We start from the raw sequence: 18,337 nt of genomic DNA, 5'->3' as shown, positions 1-18,337 counted from the left end.
ACAAATCTGTTGTGGGTTTGAATGATTCACATGGGGGAGAGCAGGAAAGCCAGATGCCCACCACAGTGTGAGAGCTGCAACCCTGGTCTATGGTATCAAGTGCATTCGTGCTTTTACAAAGCAAGCCTTGAGCTTGCTGAGCTCTGTCTGAGGAGACAGCTGTACCTCCCCTGGGGATGGCATGGGGCTCTGGATTGCGAGGGGGCACCCAGTTTCCTGCAGGCTGGTACCCTGGGCTAGCTCAGCCACCCCAACACAGCTCCAGGCTGCTCCCAACATCCTTCTCAAGGGCTGACATGGGCTGAGCATTGCCTGCAGAGCCAAGAGCTTTCCTCTTGGTCTGAACTTCTCTCCGGTCCAGCTCCCTAGCACAGAAGGAGACACAACGTCCTCTTCTTGTCTGTCCTGTCACGTCTTGCACCCTTCTGCAACCACCATCACGTCTCCAGTTATGGACCTGGAGGCTATCTGGGAACACGGAGCAATTGCTCCATTGGGAGGAGAAAGCAAGGCGGTGGGGACAATATCCTTCTTTGCCTATGGGAAAAAGTACTGCAAAAAAAAAAAAAAAACAATTCTTTCCTACGTTCAAACATTAGGGATTTGCTTTGTAGGGACAGCAATTTGGGTTAACTTTCTGGAATTTAGAGGTTTTTAAAGAGAGTTTAGATACATGAAGAAGAGTTTAGAAGAGCTGACCCTGCCCCAAGGCACGAGGAGGGGATCAAGTGGCCTCCTGGAGCCCAGCTACCACATTTCATATTAATACTTGGCCGAGGGTCTCAGGCCCAGAAGATGCTAGTCCCACCATGCATGGTCCCAGTGTGGCCCTCACCCCTGCTCCCACTGCTCTGCAACCAATCACATCCACTGAGGTGGCTCCAGCATCGGCGCGGCTGGTGCTGGCACCGTGGCCATCCCAGTCCCGCTGCCACTGCCTGGCCATGGACAAGCAGAGGCACCAGAGTAGGGCAGCAATAATGCAGGCGGATATCTGAAAAGCAGCTAAAAGCATGAGTATGTTTTTTGCATGGTTAATCCTAAATCGGCAGGGTCACCTTTCCATGGCCCTTGCCTCCCCTCACTGTGTACTGAATGAAGAAGAACTTCTTGGTGGAGTCTCCCAAGTGGTTTCAGAGCAGTCATCACAACTACCTGGGCTTGACAAGGACAGGATATTCCACAGAGATGCTGCAATGGGGCGGCTGAGCACCTAGGACAGGGTAAAGGTGAAGGCAGGGAGCTGGTATAATAAAATACCTCCTGTGAAGACCTACATCAGACCTTCTCCCATGGCTGGGAGCAGCTGACTTATTATTTCAGAGCCTTGATTTCTCTACTTGATAAGGTCCTTAACACTTATCTACTACATGAAAAAATATTAATTTTCAAGGAACTCTCCCTGGTCCAAGTCCTATCTCCTCACTGTGGTAGCTCCAGGTAGGTTTTCACCTTAATGTTCTATTTCTCTTTCCTTCTCATTTTAATAACTTTATATTGGGAAGAAATGTCCTGGCTTTGATATGGTACTGTAATTATCTGCTCAGCACAAGATAGCCAGGATGTGTGGAGATGTTATCATTTGCTCCGTTCCTCAGGAAATTTTATTACCCTCCCGGTTCTGTTTCCAAATGGTCCGAGATTGCAGTAATAAAGGGGAGCTTTGCAGCTGAGGGTTACGCTGGACATCATCATAGAAGTGTCTCATGTTTATAGCTTTACTCAGCAGCTCTTCCCACTTGCCAGGTCCACTGCACGAGTGCAAGATTTGCTGGTGATGGCACCATCTACGGAATAAAATACAGTCACAGTGCTTAATGGTGCAAGAAACAAGCACTTTTTGCTTTCTGTCTGCTGCTTACACTTGCAGAGAGCAGGAAGTTTGGGGTTAAATGTGTAACTGCTCTAATGAAAGTTGATTCGCAGAGTTACGTCTTGATTTCATGGTCCTCTCATGCAGAGAAAACAAATGCTCTCAGCAGCGGGGACTGCCACTCACTTGCAGGGCAGTGGCACCACGGCAGTCTCAGAAAGGAACAATGATAAAGATTTTATGTCAGGCTGGCAGCAGGGTGGGTTTGTGACCTGCCAGGGTTTTTGCGAGCATCTCTGGTCCTCCTGTGCTCCCTGGGGCCTGGTCGGGTGGTGCCTTTTGGTTCATCTCACCTGGCGTCTGGGCTCGTTGGATGGCGCCTCACACCTTGAATTGCTGCTCCTGCTCCCTTCCCAAATGCCTGAGCGGGACCAGGCGATTCTGGTGGAAAAACACCGAATTTTTGGGTGGAGGAAGGAAGGCGTCTTGGCAGGACTTGCTGGCATCACCACACGTGAAGCTCCTGTGGTCATGGACATCTTATAAAATGGGCTTCAAGTGGTCCATTAATCCACGGGTTTCCTCCCCGTAGGCGGCTGCTGATGTGTGACTTGACGTCGTGTTAGTTTTTGTGACGCTTGAATTTTCCAGCCTTGCTGTGTCCCCCTCATCAACGCTTAACCAGCAGCTGGAGACTGGTCTCTCCTTGTTGTTCCTCCATGGCCATCGGGCAGGCGATGACCCCCAGCGTCTGCACAGACCTTTCCAGCGTGCAGAAGGCAAAAGGATCTTTAGGAGGTCTGGGACACGGGTTGCTTGGGCAGGGAAACAAACAGCAGCAAGTTAGTGTGTTACAAAGGAAACCAGCCCGCATGGAGCATCCAAGAGAGATTTTTTTTTTCCAAGAAAAGCATTAAAAACATACCTGCCTTGCAAAGTGTCTGGCATTGCTCAGCCATGCCAGAAGCTGCCCCAGGCACATTTAGCTAAGTGCTATTGACCCAGTGCAAAGCAAAGGGGAGAAGAGGAGGACTTGGTGAGGAGGAGAGAACAAAAGCAAGACTAGGGAGAGACAGGAGGGGAAGGTGAAGGGGACGAGACCAGGGGCAGGGTCTTGCTGTCGGGGACCATTCTCGGGGTGTGCGCAGGGCTCGTGTCTGCCCATGCAGCCCTCCTGAATAAGAGACTGCTTCAGTTCTTACTTTTCATACATTTTATTATAAAGAAAGGTAAGATAAGCATTGTGAACCGAATGTGCCAGGTGCTGTGAAAGCAGCACCATCAAACAAAATAAAAAAAAAAAAACAAAACAAACAAAAAAAGACCCCAAAAATGCACCTTATGAGAAACTGTAATTATGCTCTCTAATCTTTCATAAATAGACAAAAATCATTGTCAGCAATTTTTAAATAGATGGACATATGGCAGGAAAAAATATAATAATGCCATACAACATGGATATAAATTGTCCATTTCTTGCTGTACAAATAATAGAAACAAGTTTGGCAGGCTTTTTGTTTTGCTGTTGGTTTATTTTATACACATCTCCCTTCTATGTATAACTAAAAAATGTGCTACAATTAATATAAAATGCTTTTACTATAAAGTAAACTACTAATTTTTTTTCACAAAAAAAATCTTAAAGATGTCTTTAGCACAGCTCTAAAACACTTAGTAAACTACTTACAACTATCCAACAAATTATATTTTCATGATCTTTTTTTTTTTTCACATTATTCCTTTTGTATTTTGCCTTCTGCTCGCTCCCCCCACCTAGCTAAGGAATAGTTTTTATTTATTTATTGTATTTTTTTTTTGCCAGACATCCAAGGCCTTTGCATGTACAATATTCACACAAACTTCACATTTTCTTGCACAAAGTTTAGTGCTGTTAGCAAGTCAAAAGAGTGCATCCTCCTACTGAGCTGGCCTAATGCTTTAGGACACCAGACCTGGGCCTACGCTGCGTCTAAAAGCAGTTCACTAGGAAAATAGTCTGTAGCTAAGCTGATGGCAAGCAGAAAAAACGGTGTCCTTTTTTTTTTTTTTGTTGGTTTTGTGTTTATATATTTTTTTTATTCTTTTTTTTTTTTTGTTCTTCATGATTTATGAGGTTTTGGGTTTCCACAGAAAGTAGGCTTTAGAGTGCAGAAATAATAAAACTGCTCTTGGAGCCTGGAAACGAAGCCAGCGACGAGGTGCAGTAGATTCTGTCGCCCATACGACTTATACGACTTGCTCGCTGCCTCTCCAGGTAGTCTGTAGGATAGACCCTCTCAAGTGTCCTTCATCTGAGCCTCCTCAAAAAGAGATGTTGAGTTTTAGGTGAGGTAGAGTGCCTTGTCCCTTGGCAGCATGCTGTAAGAGAAACAAGAGGCAGGAGGTAAGGTGGGCAGGAAAACTGCCGTCAAGTATCTTGGCAGAGCTGAGAGTGGGACGGTTTGAAAGGAGCCTTTGCACGATTGGTTGCTCACCAGGATCTAGCCTGACATGGTTGCATGGCACTCTGTAACACAAAATATAAGGAGGTCTGCACATTGTGATGGGCCATGATGAGATGAACCAAGCAGATGACACTTGAACTGACAGCCTGGCACATTGTGAGTTCTGCCATCTAAATACTCAGATCTTATCTATAAATTCCTTCATTTGGCTTAATTTTTGCTCCTGTGGGGGAACCAGGCAAGGGCTAAATTTGTAGAGCTCAGGACAGGACAATGTGGGTTCAATACTCCACCATCGTGCTATGGCAGCATCCTGCCTGGAATCAGCCTCTGGCCACCAGTCCCCATCTGCACCACACTCACCTTACACCAAACCACAGGGGTTTTAAAAAGATCCACCTGCTTTTGAATAAAATGTGTCATAGTGGTACTGCATAACAGGTAGAAGTCTCAAAAATTTGATTACGGGGCTTATCTAAAGAAGGCTGTAAGTGCCCAAAAGAATTGGTGGGATCTAGACTGCTAAAGACCATGGAAGACATGAGCCACTCAGTATCTCTCTCACTTCTCCTTGTATCCTGAAATAAGCACAACCAGGAGAGCTAATAAGCAGGAAGTAAGGGGGAAAAATCTTATCTCTGTTGCTTGGAGAAAGCAGGCTTAGCCAGTCTTTCCCTCAGGTTTCTTCCCAAGTTTGAAGATGAAAATAGTAGGTATAATAAATGCAAGAGAGACAAGAGGTCAAGAGGAAAACAAAAGGGACATCAGCAAGGGATGTGTGCGTGCTGCATGTCCCTGCCCCAAAAGAACTTGAAGCAATCAAGTTATTAAAGAAATTAATGTGAATTTAGGAGATCCAGGTCTCTCCCAGATGGGGAACCTAGAAAAGTAAGGCTTTTGGCATAAGAATATTGCAGCTAACTTCTAACTGCTGCCTTTTCCAAGTCCTGGAGGTGAGCAGCAACCATTATGGAAAGCAGTAGGTCTTCTCTGGTGGCCGAAGTCACCTATGTGGATTTGGAACCTAGAAGACGTTTTAACTGGTTTTATCATTTACGCAGCTCTAATGAAAACTTTGTCAGTGTATTAGGACATCTGGCCTTAAAAAGCAGCAAAGAAAACAACGAAGCTTGGGGAGATTTTGGTGTGTGAGGTTTTGAGCAGAACAAGAAGGACGGCCCAGACAAGGTGATACTGTTGTTGACAGAGTGCAGTGTAGACTCAAATGCACTTCGTTAATCTCCATTTTATAATCTGCATTTAAAATGCAGTCTTCTCTGCTGCTCTCAGCAAAGATTTAATATCAGTGAGCAGTAATGAGGTATTTCAATACTAAAACTTCATTAATTTTACAAAATATGGTACAGAACACTTCCCAGTACATTACAAAGTATTACCATAAATAATTGAATCCAAACTAAGTGCCCTTGTGATGTTTTATCTGTGTGTTTTTACAGTGTTCTCTTAGATTCTGATTTGGAAAATTCAGCCATTTGGAGCAGATTGCTTCATCTCTAGCATGAATTAATGAGGTTCTGGATGAACTAGCTGTACAGTTTTGTACTCCTGGACAACGCAGAGCAGAAACCCCATGATTCAGATATGCCAGGGGACCACTTGGGTGGAGATCATGGAGCCTATATAAGTCCCAGGAACTGGTGATGAATGTCATAGTGATCAGAGAAGCAGCCATACTTCTGAGAAACCAGGACCTTGGCAGATACTGCCTAACTGGAAAAAAAAAAGTATAGTATCAATCTTCAGGGGCACAAAGACCTGTTAAAAGACCTTTTTCTAACTCTGATGCTGCTAAGACTTCTTAAGAGCCAGCGTGGGGCTCACAAATTGCTCTGATGAGTGCTTGGATCCAGTCGGAGTGCCTAGACTCTCCTAGATTTTAACCCAAGAAGGGTGGGAAGAGGGGAAGAAAGCTGCTGAATGATAGTACCCCAAAGGAAACTGATCCATGCCTGGAGGTGAACCTCATTTTGCAACGCCAGCCTGATGCTGTTGCACCCACACACGACTGCAAGAACACCACAATCTCACAGCTTTCTGCTGGTTTTCACAGCAAACAGCAACTCCTCCTCCTTGAAGACCTCTGCTCAAGCTTCCAAGATTGGTCAACATTTATCTGAGGACAGCAGCTATGCCAAGGAAGAACCATCACACGTTTATAACAGAGGCATCAAGTAACAACACATGGGGAGCTTTTTTCATCAGCTCATATAATTAGCAACCATAGTCTAGACTAGGTGAAGCTAGTCATAGTCATAGACCAGGTGAAAGCCATGGGGATGTGAGATAATCCTTACAACCATAGAATAATATAGGCTGGAAGGGGCTTCTGAAGGCTTGAAGTAAGGCCAGCCTGGACAAGGTTGTTACCATCACCTGAGTAACAGTGTCTTAAAACAGTGTTTCCTGAAACCTGATGAATAATGTTAACTCTTGCAAATGAGATGAAGGACATGGAAAAAAGCATCCAGTTCAGTTTTATCACCAAAAATCTAGATGATAGGAGACAAATGCAAATGAAAGACATCTTATAGATGTAAAGAGCTGCAATTGTAAGACAGGACAGAAAAAAAATGCAGAGGTGGCTGGAGGAATTAAGAAATATTTTGCAGGCAATTGCAAATTAAGCTGTAACCTTGATAAAGGCAAGTTCATATGGAGAAACTCTTTCAAGAAAAAAAAAAACTGGGAAAGAACAGGAGTGAGGAAAAGGCTGTCAGATGAGGTACTAGTGACTAGATTAAGTAGCTTGTGATATGATGGAAAAAAGTAATATTTTGCAATTGTTGTGGGGATAGACAGTCATATATTAGGCAGGAATGAGAAAGCGCTACCTATGTCTCTACTAATGATGTTGAATAGCTAAAGCTTGGAAAGAGATAGAAAAACTAGATGGAAGTCAGAAAGCACAACAAATTAATTAAGAATGGAGAGAAGTTGAAGAGAAATTTAAAATTCTCTAACATGGTTGATTTATGAGTTAAGGAATGTCTGTTCACAGGATCCTAGAATTTGGTGGGTATAAAGAAAGAAGTATCATTTAATGGCATTTAATTTGCGGTCATAGACTTCAACAAAAAGCTAAAAAAGATCCTCACCAAAGGATTTACTAGATGGGGGAAGGACAGAGAGAAGACTGGTCTTCTTAGTTTTAGAAAAGTTGTCTGACATAAAAGAAATCGTAAGATTGGGAAATTTTACCCATTCAATTCAGGGTCAAAACAATATGAAAGTCTGTCATGACATAAAAATTGTAATCCAGAGAGCAAGACAGGAGTGCGTCTGCTGGGGAGGAGTTGGTGTGATCCTATCTTTCAAGAACCTAGGACTCTAGATGTAGCTGAGCCACATCACAACAGATGATAATCCTTCTATCTAGACATTGCTACTTTGCGCCTCAGAGTGCTGCTTTAATTGCAATTAAAGCTGAATGCAATTTTAAGGTTGAAATGGGCAATTACATGGTGCAGAGATTTCCCAATTACACCTAAAACTGTGCTGATGAATCAAACTCAACAAGACGGGCATGCCCTTCATCGCCCAGCCAACACTGCCCCATCCTGCTGGTTGGTGAGGCCATGGAGGCCCATAGCTAACCAGGCACAACCAAATGTGCAGATCATGGTGAGGTTGTGCAGTGGAGCCTAAGCATTACTTGTGATGTAGATTCCAAATTAGCTCAGAATTTACAGGAGAGGCAGTGCAGATGAGCAGAACAAGAGCCAGGCATTGCCCTCGAGACAAACAGGGGCTGGAGTTCAGAAGTAAGAAGAAGGTCGGTCCTACATGCATGTGTGAATGCTACAGGAAACTCAGAGGATGCACTTCAGCAGCAAATACAAGAAGTTTGCAGGAGGTGATGGCACTGCTGACACACCAGGCTTTACAATATAACAAGGACTTGAGCTTAACAAATCAGCTTTGAGAGCTGAGCTTTCCAGCAGATCATGTCTCACAAGTAATGGGAGAACACCTGTTTCCTTAAGAGAGAGTAGGACATTTTTTGATGCATTAAGCACCTACTGACCCATACCCATCTGAGCTCATTGCTATTATCTACTCTAATAATTATCTGGAAGTCTATATAATCTGTCTGGTCTTACATTTTTTTTTTTTCTGGAAGCTGTGATAAACCCATGAAATTTGATATTTTTGCTGTAACAAAGGCATGAAATGCATGAGCTTTGATCATGAATTGCATGGGCTCTCTGCTTGCAATATGGCTTTGGAGCAGGATGCTAAAGAGCTTGTTTTGGCAACAAAACTCAGTCCTGCCTAGCTTAGCCTTTCAGCTGTTTCTGGAGCCTCCTCGGACTCCTGCTTTCCACCTGGCTCTGTGAGCCCTCCAGGCTGCATGGGCTCCATTGAAATTGCAGAGGAAACTGAGGCTTTTCCAAGGAGCGCTCTGACTGTGCCAGCATCCTACCCTGGACGTTCATCATCCAGTGATGAACTGCAGTGGAGCGGCTGCGTTGCTGCCACTTGGTTGCAGGCTTTGCTCCTGCTCTGAAAGACAATGATTCCCTGACCTTCCTGGCACCTAGTTCAGCTCTTTTGGGTCACAGTGTTACCCTGGTTTCAACACTTTATTTTTTTTCACATTTTCCTAAATAAATCTGGGTATCTAAGCTAAGAACCTATCACTTGTGGGATCCAGGGATGTTGAGGACAGCAGGACCAGGCTGATCCCCTAACTACTGATATTTCTTTTCAGTGGGAGATGCCTCTGTCCAGAAACTCTGGAAACTGGAGTCTAGGGGCCTTAAACCTCCAAGTGGTTTTAGCATTTAGACCATAGCATCTAAAATGATTTATCTTAAGCAGTGATAGACCTTCTTTCGGCTTGCCTGCACAGATTTCCAGAAGGGCTGTGCAAGGTTTCCTTGCAGAACCGCAAATCATCCACGTAGCCGTGCACCCTCATGCCAGTAGACAGCTGAGAGTATTCTCATGGCTGGGCAAGTTATTTATTTCCCTCCAAGAAATAAATGCCTGCACTGCTTGTACCCACTCTAGCAATAACAAGTGTGCTGCTAGCACAGGCAGCAGTTTGGGTGACTGGGTTGATCCCCCTGTTTTCCATTTATTGGGAATAGGAGAATCACTGCAGTGACCCTCCAGCTGGCCCAGTCATGCCACAGCAGGAGGCAGATCTGTGCAGGTTGTGGTGGCCCTGTCCTGCAAGACAGGAGCATTGCACCATGCTTGGGAAGTTGAGGCTTTGTGCCCTCTCCTGGATAAACCCCAAAATGGACAACGGACCCAGTGCTAGAGGCAACCAGAGGAGATGTTGGCCTCAGCAATAAAGGTGATTGACTTGGACGCAGAAGGACGAGGCAGCAGAAGTTCTCAGCCGCTGCCGTCTCCATGACTCTGCTCTGCGCAGAACACCCATCCACGAAACCCGTGGAGCTCTCCCACCACAACTAACGCTTTGCTTTCTCACTCAAGTAGCAGAGCAGCAAACTAGCTCTTCTGGTCGCACTGAGCAGACTCTACTAACCAACCAGCATGACCATGGGGCATGCATTTGAAAAACCATGCACCAAAACCTTGGATTTTTGGGCCTTTGGCTTGGGCCATTGTTGGTCCAACACACAAAACAGGAGTAGACTGGGCCTGCCGATCCTGCTCTAGAAAGGAACATGTCAAACTTCTTTGCTTATGGGACAGAAATGGAAAGAAATGGGAAGCCCTTCAGGCCTGATGCAGAAATGATCTGTGATTCTCAACCCATCTGCTTTTATCATTTCAGTGACCCTACAGAGAAGAGGAAACCTTGAGCTTTGTTTACCATAATTAACCTATCAACTTGCTGTAGATTTTGGGGCAAGGTCTCAGCTGCTGTATATTGTCAGACTTCCAATAATTTATAAACACTGTTTCTTATATTTCTGTGGTTAAAAGATGCTGATGAATTTGGTTTGGAGGAAGCTGGGGATAAAAAAATACTCTACAGAAATTGCCTCAGCAGCTCAGCAATGCCTGAGTGAGGCCCAATTATTTTAAGGCCCGCGACTCAAGCGATTCCTTTCAGGCTACAGGAGAAATGGAGCACCACAACATTAAAAAGAAATGCAAATTGTTTTTGTAGCATGACATTTTCATGTTTTTATCACCCCTCCTTCCCTGAACTTCATCTACAGATGATTGTGCATGCAGATAACGGGAAGTGCATTAGGGATATTCTGTTTTGTCTACTGGCCTGCAGTGGTTAATCCCACACTCTCTGTTAGGGTAGTCGTTGTCCCAGTCAGTGCTTCCCGGAGGATTTGATGCGCCAGGCGAACGGGGGCCAACGCTGTTTGGAAACTCAGGCGAAATATGTGAAAAGTCCTGTGGGGTGGGCAAAAGAGGAAGGGTTATGAGTGTGCACATAGCGAGGAAAAAAAAGAGGCTCTATTAACACCGCATAAACATGCTGGCTGCCCAGCAAACACGGCACGCTCGAGCACCCCAAGTGCTAAGAGTGCGCTGGATCTTGCACAACGTCAGGCATTGCAAGCAGGTGTCGATGCTGCAACATCTGTTTTGCATCTCCCTTTCCCTCCCCTGTTTTCCATGAGGTGGGCAAACCCTTTTGGGCTGCCCTGAAAGCCTCAGCATCAGCATCCTGGCAATCACAACCACTTTTTTGCACTTCAGGTGCAGCTCCCTTTGCAGGAATCCGCTAGCCCGTCGTAATGTTCAGTAACAAGGTAAGGAAAAGCCACACAAGCAATATTCTCTCCATCAGCTGTCACTGCTGGCAATTTAACAAGGACTCTGGGAGACTGTCTGATCTGAGAGCCGACCACAACAGCGACTGTTTGGGCCCGGCCTAATTAGCTAAGATTAGGCAATGGATAGAAAAAAATGGAGTCAAGGTAGTTACCTGCCCAGAAATATGATTTTCTCTAAAACATCTCAATGAAGGTACTGCAATCCTTTTACACTTTTTTTTTTTATTATTAGCAAGCATATGTAGAATGAAGCCTCAAAAAATGCTGCTCATAGCAGCCACAAATAGCTCAATTACAGTGACGACAAGGGCCTCCTTTTACACCTATTTCTGGATGCAGGCTATCACTGATGTTTACAGAAGTCCCTTTTCCTTTGGTACGGCCAAAACATAATCACCATTCTGCTGAAGTTACCCAAGATAGCTCGAGTAGGTTAGAAACTAATATGTGATCTAGGATCTGACTCTTCCAGGCATGTTGCCTTTTTATTATGGTAAAGGATAATTGTGCTTCAGCATCTCTCATTTTATTTTATTTTATTTTATTTTATTTTATTTTATTTTATTTTATTTTATTTTATTTTATTTTATTTTATTTTATTTTATTTTATTTTATTCCACTGCAGTGTATGCTCTCCAATTACCAATTTGTGCTTTCTCCAAGTTAGTCCCCCAATAAATGGGTTGAATTATGGGGGAAAAGCTTTGTTCACTGCTATAGTACTTTCTGATTTTTGTGATATGTATCTAGTAAGGGTGTGAAACACATTATTCAAACAGCTGGGTGAATAATACAGTTAAAAGTATCATCAAGTAAATTATACCAGCTGTGAATTTCAGAGCATATGCCCTTCACTATGAATAGTTCGTCCAGTTCATATTCCAGATGGATAAACTCTGGAAATTTCTCATTTCCTATTTTGCATCCCAGCATGCTCTCTACAGGGCATGGGGAGTGCTTTCTGCTGCTGTTGGATTTTTATCCTGATACCTTTTCTTAACACTGGGCTTAAAGGAGAGAAACTTTAACAGCCTGGTCCGATTCCTGACTGTGGACTGATTCCTGACCGTGGGCTAGGAGGCGAGCTTGGATGCAGTTTTGCACAGTTTGTTTTGCTGTTCTGCTGTTAATAACTAGCTTACATTTTACCCTTGCAGCTCTCTGCCACAAAAGGGGTTTTCTCCTATTGCTAAGCAGCTCCCAGAAAAATAATATATTTTTTAATATATACATAATTAGAATATATTCTAATATTATTAAAATATATTAGAATATTAGAGTATATATATATATTTTATATATATATTCTCTTTGTCTTCTTAGCAGTAAAGCCAACATGGATCCTTGCAATCATCCCATGACCTTCCTGCCATCCCTTCTCTCAGTCATGTCATGGGAGGTGACCCTCACTGACTACCCAAGCCTTCGCTTCGGATGACCATCACATAGAGCCACAGGGACCATGAAGACAGAACTTTAGGACTTTGTACAAAAGGAACTTCTCCTGGGACAACCCCAATTCCTGAGGCACTTGCAAAGACTTCACTTCTGAGGCAGCACAGATCTGTCCCACTCTCAGCTCATGTTCTACAAGGGCTTTCTCTCTTAAGAGCAGTACCTAGGAGACACAGCACTTACCTGCTGCCCTGGAGGTGAAGAAGTCATTGGGGGCTGTACCTGTAGTGCCATGGGAGGAGACAGGATGGATTGCTGTGGGACCTGTGGCATGTTGAGTGACTGGTTGAGGATGGAGCTCTGTGGATGGTGCAAGGACAGCTGCTGGTGGAGGGGAGGGCTGATTTGGAAGGATGGAGGTGGGGAGGCACTGATGCTGGGCAACATGGGTTTGGAGTTGAGGGTCCTGGAGAGGCTGGGGTGGGGGTGTCCACGGTAGTTCTGGAGATCCGATGGAGACAGGAATGAGCCTAACCCAGGATAAGGTGATGAGGCCTGTGGTGGCATGGTGTACATGGGCTGTTTTGGTGGGATCATTTTTGAAGGTTGATTGGTCTGGGCACTTTTCGTCTCGCCTTGGTCTGCAGAGCTCTGTGGAAAAAGAGAACAGAGGCAGAATGAGGAAGGAAGGATGGAGGGAAAGAAATGCTGACGTGTATCTTTGGGTGTCCTTCGTTTCCAGACATGCAGAGAAAGCTCCTAGGAACAAATGAGAAGCAGGGATTTGTGGAGAGAGGCTGTAGGGATCTTGGACTGGCCATAGTGCCAAATCCTTTTCTCCTACCCCCTTTTCTCCTTATAATACACTCAGATATGGTGTACCTCCTTCAGGTACACCTGAGGAGCAGGACTAGGATCTGCTCTTCTCTTCTTTCCTCTGGTAAATGCTCCCATGATGGGTCTGCTCCCCGGTGTCCAGGCTACCCCAGACTCCCTGTGGTTCCTGCCCTCCTCCACCCAGGCCTGTGCTGGCACTTCCAGTTAAAGCAGGCTGGCTGCAATATCCAGACCCTGAAGATAAAAGTCAACTGTCAGAATCATGGACTTAGACAGAGACTGCAGCATGAGAAAGGCAACAGATAGCAGGGAGACAAAGTGCCCATCTATGGTTCACTCCTTAGGTCCAGAGAGATGGGTGTCAGAATCACTTTCTTTCCCAGGAAAGAACAAATGGGACTGTGAAATTCTGCCCTCCTAATATTGCACATTCCTGCAGCTCTGATGGGGCTGTGTACTGCACAGCCCAGTGATGGCCTTACTTTTGGAGGAGAAAGAAAAGAGCAACAGGACATTTTCTGGCTTGGACAATGAAATGAGTTCTTTTCCTGAGGTGGGCTCTGCAATGATACTCTGTGTCCTTTCTTCTCCTCAAGTAAGGAACACACTGTGCTGTTTTGCTCAAAACAAAACTGCACCTCTGCAAAGAACTGATCACTGGAGAAAGTGGGGGAAAAAAACCCAAACCTTTCCTATCAGCTCACTACAACCTTGCTGCCCCAGGACTACCTCTTTCTTAAGATGCTGCCAGGTCATTTCTGTAGACACAGGATTGCCAGATCTTGGCAAGGAGGTTACGAAACAACAGGGGTGCTTTTTACACTGAATGCCTCTCCAAGAGACAGAGCACCTCCAACCCCCTAACTATCTTTAATTAGAGTTGCAGCATTTCCTAGAATTAACTTTCTAATGCAGCAGAGGTACATGCATGGCACTAATACCGTCTACCTGAAGTGCAGAGGCCGGTACCCCTCTGCTTGCCTCCAATAAAGTGTTTTGCTGCAAGGAAATCTTGGAAGTTGTGCTGTGACTCCATGAAAACCCATGGAGTCACTAACCCATAGGGTGGCAATAGGTTTCATGGGTAAAAGGCAGTGGTTTAACCTAATGCCTTGAGCCAAAAGCAGCCCATCCTCTCCTAATCCAACAAACCCACAAGCTTTGCAGAAGCCACCTCACATTTTCTGGCAGAAAATGCCTATGTCCTTCCCTGGAGGATGGAGAACAGCGAGGTGTCCCTAGGATGGAGTGTCTACATATAGGAGCTCTTTTCAGTGGTGGCCATTGATAGAGCTAGAGGAAACGGCCACAAAATGCAGCACCAAAAGTTCCACAGGAACTTAAGGAAAAATTTCTTAACAGTGAGGGTGCCAGAGCCCTGGAACAGGCTGCCCAGAGAGGTTGTGGAGTCTCCTTCTCTGGAAACCTTCAAAACCTGCTTGGACGCAGCCCTGTGCCACATGCTCTAAGTGATCCTGCGTGTGCAGGGGTTTGGACCAGATGACCTCTGGATGTTCCTTCCAACCTTAAGGATTCCAGGACTCTATGATCAGGGCTGTGCAAGCCTGGCATTTAGCTCCACTGCTACTCCAAGGTGCAGCAGGTACCTGAAATCCTCTTAATTTAAATCCCCTTAATTTCACAACACCAGTTCATTGTCAGAAGGACCCTCACGTCACATTCCCTTCCATCCACCCATCACTTCCCTGCCCCAGCTTGCTGGGCTATCTGCACACCAGCCAGCTCAGAAGCTTCTCCTTGCAGAACTCAACTGCAAAGATTTTCACTTCTAAGAGTATTTAAATATGAAAATCATCCTTCCAAACGCTTGCTCTGAAGCCTCCACAGCAGTGATTGTTGCTTTGTGGCTGTTTGTGGAGATACCGTGTCTCTATATTATCTGCAGCGCAAGCAGAATACCAATATCAGAATATCCAGCAAAGCTACTCCTACATCCATCAGTGCCGCTATGAATCTTTTTAAACACTTAACCCAATGAAAGTGACTTGGATTATTTCCTTTTTGACCTTTTGGCCAGAGCAGTTAACCTTCAAGTGCGGCTGAGTTAGGTAAGCCCGCGAGGAGGCCCTCTGGGGCTGAAGCTCATCTTTATCTCCCCAGTAATAATGCTCCTCTTGGGCTCACTTCTATTGCTCAGCTCAGGCTCAGTTCTATGACCCAGTGCAGTGGGAATAGCATGGATGGCTCAGCAAGGGCTCTGCTTCCCGCAGTGCAGCCCAGCTGGCTCTCTGTCCCACCACTCGCTGGGGAACCTTGTCCTACCACTCCACCTGGGAATTAAGATGGACCATGGACTTCCTTGGGATGTTATCCTGTGGACACTGCTGCCTTGCCAAGTGTGGGGCAGCCAGGTGTTGCAGGAGGAGGAGAAGGGACACCACAGCCCCATTTCCCAGGCAATGCTGGTGCATGTGGGTGGTCAGGCTCTCAAAAGCTCTTGAGCCAAGGCCCCATTGCTGCATTAGGAGCAATCAACCTGCAGTTTGAACCTCATTTAGAGGCCTAAATGAGAGCACCCAGGGAGCATCAGTCCTGCTGCAAGTATTGACACTAACATGAGCTCATCAATGGCAGGCTTCTAGGGATCATTCCAACAGAGATGGCCTCATCATGTGAGACCTTGACTCCTTCCTCCCTGCATCTCACCAGTCACTGTGTGAAGGCAACAGCTGAATGCATGGACAGCAACAAGAAAGAAATTTGAGGAGTAAAACTGTGAAGGAATAAGGAATGCAGGAGCCAGCCATATGAGCTGTCAAGCTGGTGGCTCTAACATCTTAGTGCTCTCTTTGAACTCATGGTCCAGGAGAGCGGGGGACCTTCACCATCTCCCGTCCTTTCTTGCCCTTTCTCAGATAGATACATTCCAGGCTTTTGCTTCAGTCAGAAGTTAAAGCTAACCCACTAACCCATTAGCACACACAGAAACGAGCAGCTTGACTGCAGCACTCAGCAGAAATTGCCAAGATGACTCAGAGCAGCGAGGATGGATTAGCTGTTTCCTCAAGACAAAGGCCAGGCTCTTCCATCTAAATAGTGAGGCCCCAACTCTGTTTAGCAGGGCCATCACATCCGGAAACGGGAAAGTTCCTTCCCAGGCTGATTCTTCTTGCACATCCTCCACTCTGGCGCACAAATCCTGCACTGTTCCATGCAGTGTGATACCATGAGCAGGTCTGTTACACCAGCTCTCAGCAGACTGGATAGTCCTTTCCCTATCCCTCGGTGTCTGTTCTAACAGAGCTGGAAACATGAACTATGCTCCAAAACAACTGTGTGCCTGCATTACAGCAGGAGGTAGGACACTGGCACCAGGTTGCTCCACAGACCCAGGCCTGCTAGCTTAGCAGAGCTGCTAGCTCTCGGTTGGCAAAACAGTCCATAGCAAGAGAGCAATGTGACTCTGCCAAATGTCCTTGTGCAGAGGAAGTGTGACCAAGCCTAGTCCTCACATTGTGGAAGACCACATCCACAAAAGAGATGTCTAGCTATCTGGAATGCAAGGTCTGTCCTGGAGGTAGCAGCAGGAGACACAAGAACCAGTGCAGACAGCAAGCAAAAGGAGTGAGAATGAGAAGGAAGTAGAGGAGGGGGAGACCAGCTTCATCTTACACTCGAGGTGAGACCCCTCCAAAGACTATTCCCAGAAAGGACAAATTCCTTCTCCGTTATCTTACTTCCTTTTCTAAAGGAAGGCCAACAATGTTTGGTCAATGAATGCAGGTATCAATGTGCTGGAAGGTCAGAGCTCTCACATCACTGCTGCAAGCGGAAGGGATGGAATCCTTGGAGGTGGCGACAAGGGAAGGCCATCAGATGTGCACTCTAGAGCTAGAGCTGCAGTGGCTGAGCCCAGACTCCTGGCACTGATGCGTACGACGAAAAATGAGACCTTGTTCTCATCATCACGTGAGGGTTGAGGTGGCAAGGGACCTCTGGAGATTGTCTAGTCCAAGCTCCTGCTTGCAAATGGGATTGTTGGGTTTGCTAAAGTGAGGAAAACCAATCCCATCACAGGCACATGTACACACCATGTCAGCCCCAACCATGCCATGGAGCATTTCATTTAGATTCCACCAAAGATAGTTAACACTGATATTAGTTTTGATAGCACGGGTACAGCGTATTTCGTATAAACTCTCTCCTCCCTAGAGATTCCTCAGAGTTGCAACTAATCTATCATTGCCACATCCAGAGAGAGATGGGTAGGAAATATGTTGTGGGTTACCTTGGAAACCAAGCTGGCCCGGTAGGCTGCCAGGGCTTTGAGATACTCCTTCTTCGCTGCTTCTGTTTTCCTCTTATATGCCTGAAAGGACCAAACAATGAATAATAATTAACAAAGCAAACACAGGTGCTGCTCGACTTCACTGCACCCTGCCATCCCTGCAGGAACCCCCATGCATGGGCAACCTTGTGGCATCATGGGGATGGGGTCTTCAAATGTAGTTGGGCAAAAAGCTCCACTGGTAGGGGATAAAGTTTCCCCAAATAAAACCTGTGGACTTGAACAGCCTGGAGATTCCTGGAGGGACCTGCTCGATCTGTTCTGCACAGAAACCATGGCCTTCAAGAACAAGGCCCCTTTCCACCCAAGGCCACCAAGCCATTGTTTCACCAATGTTTCACCAATGTTTCACCAAATACAATGGGGACATTTTGGAAGTGAGCATTTGCCTACAGTGGGCAGGAACCAACCCAGCTTTTATCAGGTGGAATCAATGTAATCACTTCTTGACATGAGCAAGGAGACAAACTGATCCAGGCCCTTGTAGAAGCACATGCAAGACATGAGGCAAAATCTTCAAATGATGGACTGGGCTAAAAACTGTTGAGACTTTCCAAAATTCTAACTATAAATGCCTTTTCTTGGCCTCCCAGTTATTAAGCCATTGGAGCTCACATTCTCCAGCTTCTCCCTGCAGTTCTGACAGCTGGGAAGTCCTTTCCCTTGCCATATAAAAGCAGAGATTTTTGCCTAATCTTATGACTCTGGGAGCTAAGGGCTTGCACAGAAACTGCAAATACCAGGAGAGTTTGGTAGTCAAAAAAAAAAGAAAAAAGAGAGAGAGAAAAACTGAGAGTTA

The 18,337-nt window shown here is 45.6% G+C and overlaps 1 protein-coding gene across 1 annotated transcript in view; it reads right to left on the bottom strand.

The window, feature by feature from the left end:
* Positions 1-3,011: 3,011 nt before the first annotated feature.
* TOX2 (TOX high mobility group box family member 2) overlaps positions 3,012-18,337 on the bottom strand; it is a 117,750-nt gene continuing 102,424 nt past the window's right edge. Inside the window, exons 6-9 of the mRNA XM_026042209.1 lie at positions 17,479-17,559; positions 12,636-13,043; positions 10,481-10,611; positions 3,012-4,171 (exon numbers count right to left, since the gene is read on the bottom strand). Coding sequence (XP_025897994.1) covers positions 4,135-4,171; positions 10,481-10,611; positions 12,636-13,043; positions 17,479-17,559 — 657 coding nt within the window. The 3' untranslated portion in view covers positions 3,012-4,134. The remainder of the gene's footprint in view (positions 4,172-10,480; positions 10,612-12,635; positions 13,044-17,478; positions 17,560-18,337) is intronic.

Source organism: Nothoprocta perdicaria, unplaced genomic scaffold (assembly GCF_003342845.1).
Source record: "Nothoprocta perdicaria isolate Ctin4 unplaced genomic scaffold, notPer1 scaffold_3, whole genome shotgun sequence".
NCBI classification, from domain to species: Eukaryota; Metazoa; Chordata; class Aves; order Tinamiformes; family Tinamidae; genus Nothoprocta; species Nothoprocta perdicaria.
Note: the sequence above shows the minus strand (reverse complement) of the source record. Positions and strands in the feature narration are given on the sequence as shown.